The sequence below is a fragment of the Ochotona curzoniae genome, unplaced genomic scaffold, assembly GCF_017591425.1.
Source record: "Ochotona curzoniae isolate NIBS_2020 unplaced genomic scaffold, NIBS_Ocur_1.0 contig_21, whole genome shotgun sequence".
NCBI classification, from domain to species: domain Eukaryota; kingdom Metazoa; phylum Chordata; class Mammalia; order Lagomorpha; family Ochotonidae; genus Ochotona; species Ochotona curzoniae.
In genome coordinates this window covers 5,257,357-5,269,113 of record NW_024465322.1, presented here as the reverse complement: position 1 = coordinate 5,269,113, position 11,757 = coordinate 5,257,357, and the positions used below count along the sequence as shown (strand labels likewise).

The following is an 11,757-nucleotide window of genomic DNA, read 5'->3' as shown; positions in this document are numbered from 1 at the left end:
GGAGACCCAGGAGGCCACACGGGCCTCCCCGGGGTGAAGGTTGCCAGGTATGGGCCAGTCCACCACCTCCTTCCTGATCTACCACCTGAGGCCCCTTCCTTGGCTGGCCCTCCTGATCCCTGGAGCCCGGGGCTGTTGGAGCCGGCAAGGGGTGGAGAAGCTAGGGTGAAGGCATCAGATGGGGCGCGCCAGCCAGGAGCAGAGGGCGAGCGTCCCAGGCCGGGAAAGACACGCAGCGCTTCCCCCGTCCACCACCACGCGCCCTGCTGCCCGCCAGCGAGGCGGCGCTCCCGCAGACACTTCTCGGCCGGGTTTGCGGGTGTCCAGGCTGAGCGCTCCGGGAGAGGTCGGGAAGGATGCGGGCACCTCGGGGGCTTTAAGGACCCTCCGGAGCCTCGGGGGCGGGGGTGGCGTTGAACCAGGTGGCTGCGCCGCAGCTCGGCCGCGCGGAGGCGGCGGCTTCCCGGGCCAGGGGCGGCGGCAAGGGCGGCCCCGGGATCACATGGGCGGAGGCAGGTCCCGCAGCCCCGGGCGGGCGCTCCCCAGAGCCGCGCAGACGGCGGCAGCGGCGCTGTGTCTCCTGACCCCTTCCTCCCTCCCTCCTGCTCTTGCCTCCCGGGCCGCCCAGCCCCACAGGTGAGCCGCAACCAGGTGAGCGCACGCCCACCTGCGCGCCCTTCCCGGCACCCGGGGTCCCGGAGGAGGATCTCGCTTCGCTTCTTTCCCTCCAGCCAGGCTCGGGCTATGGCACCCTCTATCCCGCGGACTGGGGTAGGGGTGGTAGGTGAGGGTCTCCCTCCATCCGAGGTGCTTCTCTGGTCTTGGAGCCGGGAAGGCTTCCCAAACTGGGAGAGCCGGGCCGACGGGCTGGACACCTCCCCCGGTCACTGCGGCGCGGAGTCCACGGGGCCGGCTCAAAGGTCCGGGAAATTCAGCTGCCAGGGGCTCCTGGCGGGGAGGCCAGGGAGAGCCTGCGGGGGCCCTGGGGGCTGACTGGGGTCAGGGTAGGTTAAGAGTGGAAGCCAGCTGCAGGGGGTGGGGAGACGGACCTGCTACTGGGAGCCGCTTCTCCCCATCTGCATCCGGACCCTGATGTTCTCTGAAAGACTTGGCAGATCTAAACCTGGCTTGGACCTCCCCATAGGACAGCCCAGGGATGGGTGCTGGGCTGGGTGGTGCCCAGCCTGCCAGGGCAGCTTCCTGCCAGGGTTGGCTCCTGGCTCCAGAGCTGCAGGCTCAGGAAATCCTACAAGGTTGTTCTGGAAGGATACTCCCTTGGCCTGCAGAGAGGGTGGTTGGGGGGGGTGGGGGCTGCTGCACCACTCCCCCCAACCCACCCCATCCCTCAGCTGCCTTGGGGCCCATTTATCCTATTGGCCAGCCCCAGGGGCTGGGTGTGCCCGGTTTGGCCCCAAGAGCCTTGGACTTCCAGCTGGGACTCCACAGGGTCCAGCTGGCCCTGGGGGAGGCGGAAGGGCCTGATCCTGCCCATTCTGAGCTGCACGGTGGAGGTGGAGGTGGGCTGGGGGGTCATTGGTAGGCAGCCAGGAGGACCTTGTGAGGATCCTGTCCGTTCCTGGCATAGTCTGCAGTGGCCCCCCACCCCCTTTTGTGCTATGCCTGCTGTGCCTGCTGTCCCCAGGGCCCACATCTGCCCTCCCCCTTCACCCCCCAGAGCGGGAGGAAGTACCTTGTGCTGTGGGTTTTGAGGACCGGAAGCAAATACTTGTGGGGACTTCTTGGGCCTGGTGGTGGAGGAGGTGGTGGAGGTGGAGGAAGGGCAGAAGGAGGTGGCGCCGGCCTCTCCAGCAAGCCAGCCACCTGTCAGCTGCTGCACATCCCACTCCCCGCACATCCCCCCTCACCTGCAGGCTGCACAGCCACCGCGGCCAGGGAGCCTCTGGCTGGAGACTGCGGGGAAGGGGAACTTTGTGTGTGAGTGTGTGAGTGTGTGTGTGTGTGTGTGTTTGTGGGGTGATGGGGAAGTGGAACTGGGTGAGGGAGGGGACAGCGTCATTTCCTCCGTGACGTGTCAGATGAGTGACTCTGGGGACCTGCCTCCTTCCTCCTGGCAGAGTTTTTTTTTTCAGGTGGGCCCGGGGGTGCTGGGCCTCACCTGCCTGCTCTCCTTTCCCTCAGGTCTCAGGTATGGCGCTAACTGTGGATGTGGTGGGACCAGCACCCTGGGGCTTCCGCATTTCCGGAGGCCGGGATTTCCACATGCCCATCGTGGTGACCAGGGTAAGGCTCGGTTGCAGGAGAAAGAGGTGGCAAAGGGGCCTCCCCAAGAGTCAGGACATGCCCTGTGAGCCCTGCAAGAAGCCCTTTTGGGCTGGGAGCTGCTGCTGCTGGCTGGGCCCTGTGGGACGGAAAGGGTGTGGGCTTGCACCTACTGGCAGCAACGAGAGCCCCCGAGAGTTCTGGCCTCGGCCCCCTCCACTCCCCACACCTGGACCTCAGAGCTGGGAGTGTTTGCAGGAACTTTCGCGCAGGGAGGCGGGTGCGGATTGCATGTATTTCCTAAAATTCCACCTTGTTGGAGGTGGCCAGGATAGGAGCGTCCATGGGGTGTGTGAGGGGAGTGTCTTGTTTGGGAAGTAGGGGCGGGGAGCAGAGACAGGAAGCCCTCCTGTAGCAGCTTTCCCTTCCTCCCTCTGCCTCTGCTGGGACCAGCTGAGGGTACCACTTTCTGAGCAGAGATGCTTCAAATGCATCCCTGGCAGGTGACTGAACACAGCAAGGCCCAGGCTGCTGACCTCCGGCCTGGTGACGTCATCGTGGCCATCAATGGGGAGAAGGCAGACAGCATGCTTCACGCGGAGGCCCAGAGCAAAATCCGCCAGAGTCCCTCACCCCTGCGGCTGCAGCTGGACCGGTAGGTCCTCCCGCAGGCCCTGCGCCTTCGGCTCCAGAGCTCCACCCCCATGGCCTGCCTTCCTGGGTCCTCTGACTCCACGGTGTCAGAGCAAACAAGCCCCCAGGACCCTCCACTGCAGGGGAGAGGGAGGCCGGTCCAGCTACCAGATTCTTGTCCTTGGCTAGGCAGTGGGTGAAGTGGTGGGCGCTGGGGCTGGGCAGGCAGCCACTGTGTGCTGGGCAGGGAGAGCTGGCACAGCCACCTGGCAGCCCGGGTCTGACTGGTTCCCCAGAGTGTACAGGGTACAGGGCGTGGGCATGGAGTGGGCTGAAGAGGGGAGACTTCAGGAGAGGTGGGCCTGAGGCTGGGCTTCTGGGACCCTTGGCCTCCAAGGTGGGTGGCTTTGTATCCCTGGGGGTAAGGTGGCATAGGGGCTCCCTCCCCCCCAGCTCCTGACCTGGCTGCTGATACCGGCTGACTCCCAGGCTTGCGGGATCTTGGGGTGCAGCAGGTGGAGGGGGTGAGGCCCCGCAGTGAGTCACAGAGCAGCAATGCAGGGAGATCCCCATGTCAGGAGAGCCCTCTGGGCCGGTCCTAGAGCCTGAGTCAGGGCTTCTGCCCTTGCCTCCTCCACCAGGCTGCCCACCACGCTGGGCCCTGCGTCTCCTGCCCCGTGTGCCACTCGGCTGTTCTGCCTTCTGCTCTCACTAGGCCACCGTGGCCCCTGAGTCTTTAGAAGGGACAGGGGGTACCTCCTGGCATCTGGGAATGGGACCAGAATCTTCAGGGAGCTTCAGGGAGGCAGCCTGGACACCTGCCCCTCCCCTGGCCAAAGCTCCCCTCCTGTCTTTTTTTTTTTCCATAGGCAGGGTTCCCCCTTCTCACCTCTCTCTTGTCCCCACTCAGAAGCCGGAAGCCAACTCTGGACAGGTTGGGGGCAGGGAGTGGGCGGGGTGTAGGGGTCAGTTATCTCCAGAGAGGCCACCACTGGGGGCCTTAGGACTTGGGACCGCTGGCTCCCCTGGCGGGGTGCCAGTCTCCCATGGGCTGGAACCCAGAAGGCTGTTCCTCCCCAGCCAGCTGTCTTCCCCATAGCTGATGTATGGGGTGACGCTGGCCCAGGGGCCAGGTCCAGATGAAGTGGAGGGAAAGAGTTTCTGAAGGCACGGGAGCTATGGAGCTGCTTGTGAAATGTCTGCTTTCCCTCCTGCCTGGAGCCAAGTCCCCCATTCAAAGATTTATTTGAAAGGCAGGGGTACAGAGAGAGGAGGAAAGACAAAGAGGTCTTCCATCTGCTGATTCACTCCCCAAATGACTGCAACAGCTAGAGCTGGGCAGGTCCCGTAGGCCCAAAGCTGAAGCCAGGAGCTTCTTTCAGGTCTCCCATGTGGGTACAGAGTCCCAAAGACTTGAGCCATCTTTCATTGCTTTCGCAGACGCAGGGAGCTGGATGGGAAGTAGAGCAGCCAGGACACAAACCAGTGCCCATTTGGGATGCTGGCACCGCAGACAGAGGCTTAATATGCCAAGTCACGATGCCAGACCCTTGCTTGTTCTTTTAAATATGACACTATGGGGACTGTTGTACATGGAGGTTGGTTGGTTTGGCATCTGGCATTTAAAAGTTGACCACCTGGGTCTAGCCTGGGCAAGCAGCGCAGGATGGCTCAAGGCCTTGGGATCCTGCACCCACGTGGAAGACCCGGGAGAGGTTCCAGATCTTCGACTTCAGGCCAGCCCGTCTGTTGCAGCCATCTGGGGCGTGAACCAGCAGATGGAGGAGCTCTCCTTTTTTCTGTAACTGTGCCTTTCAAATAAAAAATAAATGCAGCTGGCGGGGGGGGAGGGGGGAGATGGCAAGCAGGTGAATCCAGGCTTGCGTTTAAAGGTGCGGCTGCGGGGAGAGGGGCTGGACCCTTGTGACACCCCACCCCCTTCCTCTCCCCGTGTAGGTCTCAGATTGCCTCCAGCAGGCAGGCCAATGGGGATGGCTCCTTGGAAGTGTCGGCATCTCGCTTCCAGGTAAGTCCATGCCTTGCAGCCAGGGGAGAGCCCAGCACCAGGGGCAGGGACCACGGACAGGAGAAGGAACCTGTTCCCCTGAGGCCCCTCTCTCTGCAGGGCTCCCTGAGGACACAGACCGGCAGCCAGTCCTCCTTGAAGTCCACCTGCTCCAGCCCTGCCTCCCTCAGCCCCCGGGCAGGCAGCCCTTTCTCCTCGCCGTCCCCCACCAGCCCGCACACCCTGGCAGCGGAGGCCGTGAGCAGCCGCAGGTGCGTGCATGCGTGTGGCTCCTTAAAACCCCTCTCTCTCAGGCTATGTTTGGGGGACCCCACGGCTCCCCTTCCTCCTTCCTTCCTTCCTTCCTTCCTCCCTCCTCTGGGTAGGCTGGTGAAGTCCCTCCCTCCCTGCACACGGGCACACACACACCGTCCCTTCTCCACCTTTCAGCTTCCAGAGTTTGGCCATGGAGCGCCCATCCTTCGGGGGCCGCCTGTCCTACGGGGGCCGCCAGGTAAGCTCCCTGGAGGGGTGGAGAAGCACCTTTCCTTCCCACTGGGGGCTCCTGCCCGAGCCAGGGCTGCTGGCACCTCTGGGAAAGGGGGTGCACAGACAGCGCCCCCTACCCTCACCCCTGCTTGGCCTGTGCCCGGCCAGCACACCCTCCTCCTCCCCTCCCTCTTGTTTCTCTTGGGCTGCGACTGAAATATTTTCGCTGCTGTTGTTGGGAAGGTTCCCTCTTGGGCTGCAGGCTTCCCATCGCATTCCTCCCCGCTCCCGGCCTGGTATCTGCCTGGACTCCCAGCCTCCCCCCTCCCCGCCCCCTCTTCCTTTCCCTGACTCGGCCCAGGGAACCCCCAGTGGGACTGTGGTTCGGCTTCAGCCCCAATTAGCTTGTTCTCTGTCTACCCTCCCTGCCCCCTTCTCTTGCTTGGAGGGCAGGCAGGGGTGGGGTGGAGAGAGAGCCAGGAGGCCCACAGCTGCTGGGGGGGCAGCATGGCTGAGGGGAGTGGGGGTGGAGGGGGGTAGGTCGGGCTTCCGAAGGGACAGGGTGAGCAGGAGAGGACCCAGCTGCTGGACTCCCACTCGGATGTACTGTACATTCCAGAAGGCAGGGCCTGTGGGGGTGGCGGGGTGTTGAGGGGAGGGAAGGTACTAGAAGCTGGGCAGGGTCTGGAGGGGCTCTGTGCTGGGGGCCTGCCCAGTGGCCAGTTGGGTGCCCTGGGCAGAGAGAGGGAGGGAGAGAGGGACCCCATGGGTGCCCTGTCTGCAAAAGAATGCAAGATAAGACAGATGTGTGAAACATTTTGGAACAATTCACGAAGCAGGAGGCTTTGTGGGCTAGGGCGCGGCGGATATGGGGGGGCTGTTGAGAACGCTTAATCAGGAGTTTGGATGGATGTCGGGGGCAGGGTGTGGATTCAGGTCTGATGTCGGCAGCAACAGCATTCTAGAACCGTCGCTCCTCAGGGTTGGGTGTCTGGAATTGAGACACGGGTATGGAGGCGCAACCTGCGTCATTTTTTTTTTCTTCCCCCAGAGATTGATTTTTATTAGAAAGAGTTACAGAGAGAAGGAGAGGCCGAGGGAGGGGAGATCTTCCATCTGCTGGGTCACTCCCCGCATGGCTGCGAAGGCCAGAGCTGAGCTGATCTGGGGGCCAGGGAGCCTCTTTCTGTCTCCCGCAGGGGTCCTGGGGCTCAAGCACTTGGCCACCCTCCACTGCTTTGCTGGGCGCCTTAACCAGGGAGCTGTATTAGAAGTGGAGCAGCCAGGACTTGAACTGGTGCCCATGTGGGATGCTGGTGCCACAAGCAGTGACTTGGACTACTACGCCACAGCACTGGTCCCACTGTGTTTAAAAAACACAGTGAGTGGTGTGTTTGTGGCTGGCCCCAGTACACGACTGGCTGCATTTAACTGACCCCGTCGACGGGGGACCTGGAGCTGCCCACCTTGGACACACATCTCTCCCTCGGGCCTCACGGGTGGACTAGATGTGCCAAGTTCTCTTCTCTGGTCCCAAGGCACTGGACGTTCCTTCCACAAGCGCTTATCGCCCAGCAGCTGCTTCACGTCGGGCGCCCTTCTAGCCCCTGGGGGCTGCGGGAGCAGAAAAGCAGAAATTCCTAACTCCAGGAAGCTTCCACTTCTGGTCTGCAAGCAAGGCTTGTGGGGAAGGAACCAGAGACCGCCAGAGGGAAAAACACTCCTCCGGTTTAGCCACAGATGAGCTCTGGCCGTTGTGCCTGGCCCGGCTCCTCCCTGCACCTCGCCAGGACTGCAGCTTAAACCTCTTGGGTTTTCCCTTTTAGCTTGAAATCCATGCACATTTTGTTCTTTTTTTTAAAACCACTGCCACCAGTATCATTTTCTGTCCCCTTGTCAGACATGGATGACGAGTTTTTTTTTTTTTGAAAGATTTATTTTTATTGCAAAGTCAGATATTTACAGAGAAGAGGAGAGACAGAGAGGAAGATCTTCCATCTGATGATTCAGTCCCCAAGCAATCACAACTGCTGGTGCTGCGCTGATCCAAAGCCAGGTGTCAGGAACCTCCTCCAGGTCTCCCATGCAGGTGCAGGGTCCCAAGGCTTTGTGCCGTCCTCGACTGCTTTCCCAGGCCACAAGCAGGGAGCTGGATAGGAAGTGGGGCTACCGGGATTAGAACTGGCGCCCATATGGGATCCCAGAGCATTCAAGGCAAGGCCTATAGCCACTAGGTCGCAGCGCCGGGCCCTCATACACATTTTCTTTCACACTACCCCCAAAAACCATCCATTGCATTTCAAAATTGAGACCATGTGACTTCCTGGGAACCCATGCAAGGAGACCTATCCATTGTCTTCCGAAACACACAACCAGGCGTCCAGACAGGCGGACAGCAGGATCATTAGCAACTGACTCCGCGCCCTGTGCCTGCTTTCACCCCTTGCCCAGTTCCCCAGCAGAACCCCAATGAGGCTGCCGGGCATCCCTCCTTGCTGCACACAAGGACCGAGAGCCCCCTGCTGTCGGGCCTGGGAACAGCCGAGCTTGGGGGCCCCGCAGGCGGGCCTGGGTCCAAGGTTGCGGCCAGCCGCTGACTCCTCCCCGCTTGCTCTCCTCCCTGCAGGCTGGCCAGGGCCGCGCTGGCGACTCCGCGGTGCTGGTGCTGCCTCCTTCCCCGGGGCTCCGTTCCTCCAGCCCCAGGTTCAGGTACTGGCCGGCCCTGGAGGGCGCTGGGGACGGGACAGGGAGCCCAGGGGTATTCAGCTGCCCTGCCCGCACGCCTGTCTTAAACTCCCTCCGTCCTCCTGTCCTCCCACCCTCCCATCCCACAGCTCAGACTCCGGAGGGGCAAGCCACCTCCTGGAAGAAGACTCCGAAGTTTTCAAGATGCTTCAGGAGAACCGGGAGTCGCGCTCGGCACCCCGGCAATCCAGCTCCTTTCGGCTCCTGCAGGAAGCGCTGGAGGCTGAGGAGAGAGGTGAGATGCACCCCCCCACCCCACAGCCAGCTGCTTAACGTTTAAGACAAGGTTGGGGTGTGGGGGGGTGTCCCTGCGGGTGCTCCAGACCCTTGCACCCATGGGTGCTTTTCATGTGGTAGGGCTGGCCAGGTGTGCACCCCCAAGTAGGGAGCAGGTCCTACTGGGACAAGGAAGTTGAACCAAGGGGGTACAGGGAGAGGGAGGCGGGGAGAGCAGGGCTGGGTTTCCAGGGAGGGCTTGTGGGTGGGGGTGGCGGGAACATGGTGTTTGGGAGAGCTTTTGGAATGTGGAGGCGAGCAGCCAGAGGGCTCCTGGGTGTGGCCGTGGGGACATGGCCCCACGCGGGCAATCCTGGAGACAGCCAGGCGGGACTGAGTGCCAAGTTGAGTGGCCCAGACCACGTGGGCGCTCACTAGGCTGTTTGATAAGCACCCATCATCTGTTAGATGGGTTGGAAGTGTGCGAGGGGCTCCAATGTGGGCTCCAGCCTGTAGCCGCCCCGAGGCTGTGACACAAAGGCCTCCCTATGCCAGCTCCCCAGGAAGTGGATGCCACCCACAGGGGCTCGTAGCCCACTCTGTTTAGGGCAGCAGGAGAAGGGAGACCTTGGGACAAGTAGGAGATAGTCTGGCGTGGCAAAATGACCAATCTCCACTTTGCCTGGCTCTATTCAGCTTCCGGGGCCTTTATGGGGAATAGGATTGGGTAAATCTTGACCAAGCACTCCCAGGGGAGTGCAGGAAGGTGGTGACTTGGCGGTGGGCACGTCTGCGTCCTGGGTTGTGGGCAGGGGTCATACTGCTGGTCATCTGTGCTTCCGGGTCACTCCCCAGCCCAGAAACCGTGGCACGCGCAAGGACTCCTTGCAAGCCATGCAGAGGGCTGTGGTGCTATTGGGGCCTGGTGGTGCTTTGCCTGCCACACCCTGGGCCAGGCACATGTGCTCTCTGAGAAGCCCGAACTTGGCCTTGGACTGGGCTCCGTGGCCCCAGCCAGCCTCAGCCGAGGCCACGGTCGTCCGCCCTTCTCCTTCCCCATTCTGCCGCTGGCGTGAGCCAATGCCCTGTCACTGTGGCAGGCGGGTCAGCTCTCCTGTGTCTGTGTGTGTCTGTCCCCTCCCAGGTGGCACACCTGTCTCCCTGCCCAGCTCGCTGAGTCCTCAGTCCTCCCTGCCCACAGCCCGGGCCCTGACCACTCCACCCAAGCTCCACACGTGCGAGAAGTGTGGCATCACTATCGCGTAAGTTGGGGTCGGGGCACCCACAGCAGGGGTGGGTCTAGCTGCAGGTGGGCAGTCGGGGCGCAGAGAGGGCAGTGCTGCTCCTGGCTTTGCTGCAGGTTATTTGTCGTCCTCGTCCTTCCCTCTCCCTGGAGGGCTCAGAAATGTTGCCGTCCTGTGGGGCTGTGTGCGGGACCAGGCGCCTCCCCTCGCTCACCCGCCGGGAACGGGCTGGCTTGTCTAGAGGCGGTTCCATTTCCTGTTTCTCGGTGGGTGGCATCATCCTGCAAGCACATTCTCTGACTCTCCCTCCTTCCAGCCCAGACATTTCCAAATATGCAGTATTGCAGGTCTCAGATCTCCTGGTGCTCTGGGCTTCAGCTTTGCTTTGCTCATTTAAAAAGATTTTAAAGATGTGTTGATTCATTGGAAAGGCAAAACTATATATAGAGATCTTGCTTCTGCTGGTTCTCTCTGGCAAATGGCCCAAATAGCCAGAGCTGGGCTTTATGAAATTCTGTCACTGCAGGTGGGGGTTTAACCTACTTTGCCCTGGTGCCAGTCCCTCTGTTGCGTGGTCATCCCAGGTCCTGACCGTCAGGGCTGGGGCCCGGGCTTCCTGGCCATGATGACCTCATGCCGGAACTGTCCCTCTTCCTCAGGAACCAGGCGGTGCGAATCCAGGAGGGGCGGTACCGCCACCCCGGCTGCTACAGCTGCGCAGACTGCGGCTTGAACCTGAAGATGCGTGGGCATTTCTGGGTGGGTGACGAGCTGTTTTGTGAGAAGCATGCGCGCCAGCGTTACTCCATGTCCTCCCCGGCCCCGAGCCTCGGCTCCCAGGCCTGAGTCGGCTGCTGCCGCTGAGCCCCATGGAAGGGGCGTGATGGTGGCAGCTGGCATCCTGAGATGGTGGAACTGAGGGTGCATCCTCACCAGGGTCCCCTGCGGGGGGCAGGCTGAGGCGGCGACCGCCTCTGATGTCCTGGCGCATGCGGGGACCACGTGGGGTAGAACATGAAGAGAGGTGCATCTCCAAGGTGCCAGGGTGGAGGGCCTTTGCTGTGTCGAGTTTCTGCCATATGTAGGCCATAAATTTGCATACATGGAACCAAAGAGGCGCTGTACTTCCTTCTGCTCCCTTGCCCCCTTTCCCACTCCCCATGGAAGAGGCTCGCTTGCCCCTACTTTGGGGTTTAGTAAAGCAGGAGGTGGGGGGCGGCAGGAGGTGACCTACCTCCCCCCGGGACAGCTCCGCGTCAGCCAGCACATAGGCCTGGGAGTTGGCCTTGCCCGGGGTGGAAACAAGAGCCAGACTGGCTGTCCCTGGGGGCAGTGCCTTGGCATCTTGGCATGAGCAGCCCAGCATGCGGAGGTCCCTGCTGAGTGCACCCTGCCCATCCTGCCCCAGCAGGCTGGGTGATGGGCTGTGGAGGCAGCTCAGCTCTGTTTTCAACGAAGATCAAAGCCCAGCTCTGCTGGGGCAGCTCTGTGCAATCTGGCCGTCTTTGCAGGGGATCTGGGCCGGGCTGACTGTGTTGTCTGCTCGGGCACCTGGCGATAGCATTGCCACCCTGATGTCATTGTCTCACCTTTTGCCTGGACGGCTGCCTGAGGACCAGCCTTGATGTTTATAGAGTTGAAATCCGTCCAAGCCGGCTGGGGAGCCGGGGTTGCCTCTTTGGTGCCATCTAGCGTCGGGCGCTGCCTGTGGTGGGGGGGATTCTGATGGATAGTGTATATAATTAAAAAGAATTTAAAAAAAAAGATTTATTTTTATTGGAAATGAAGATCAGATTTATGGAGAGAAGGAGAGATAGAGAAATCTTCCATCTGCCGATTCACTCCCCAAGTGGCTGCAATGGCTGGAGTTGAACTGATCTGAAGCCAGGAGCTTCTTCCAGGCCTCCCAGTGGGGTGTGGGTTCCCAAGACTTTGAGCCATCCTCCATTGCTTTCCCAGACCATAAGCAAGAAGCTAGATAGGAAGTGGAGCAGCCGGAACACAAACTGGTGCCCATATAGGATCCTGGTGCTTGCAAGGTGAGAATTTAACCACTGAGCCGTCGCACTGGGCCCAACACAGTGTATCTAATTCACGGGTGCATCTGATGAGCGTGTGTTGGTAACAGATTGTACTCCCGATGGGGGGAATCCAGGTTCTATCCCCTGAGACACTTAGCTGTCTTCAGTACACCCTGTGAAGTCC

General features: G+C 61.2%; 1 protein-coding gene across 3 annotated transcripts; it reads left to right on the top strand.

Annotated features, from left to right (window-relative positions):
• The first annotated feature begins 559 nt into the window (after positions 1–559).
• PDLIM2 (PDZ and LIM domain 2) lies at positions 560–11,203 on the top strand. 3 transcript variants are annotated; one of them, XM_040971256.1, is made up of 10 exons: positions 560–634; positions 2,137–2,241; positions 2,724–2,875; positions 4,810–4,879; positions 4,979–5,130; positions 5,309–5,372; positions 7,974–8,056; positions 8,182–8,327; positions 9,453–9,570; positions 10,212–11,203. In XM_040971256.1, exons 2-10 carry the CDS (start codon positions 2,149–2,151, stop codon positions 10,396–10,398), a joined length of 1,065 nt encoding a protein of 354 aa, XP_040827190.1. In that variant the 5' UTR covers positions 560–634; positions 2,137–2,148; the 3' UTR covers positions 10,399–11,203. The 3 variants fall into 3 exon arrangements, with proteins under 3 accessions (XP_040827190.1, XP_040827191.1, XP_040827192.1); XM_040971257.1 differs by having other exon boundaries at positions 567–651; positions 2,140–2,241; XM_040971258.1 differs by lacking the exons at positions 560–634; positions 4,979–5,130; positions 5,309–5,372 and having other exon boundaries at positions 1,694–2,241.
• The last annotated feature ends 554 nt before the right edge of the window (positions 11,204–11,757 follow it).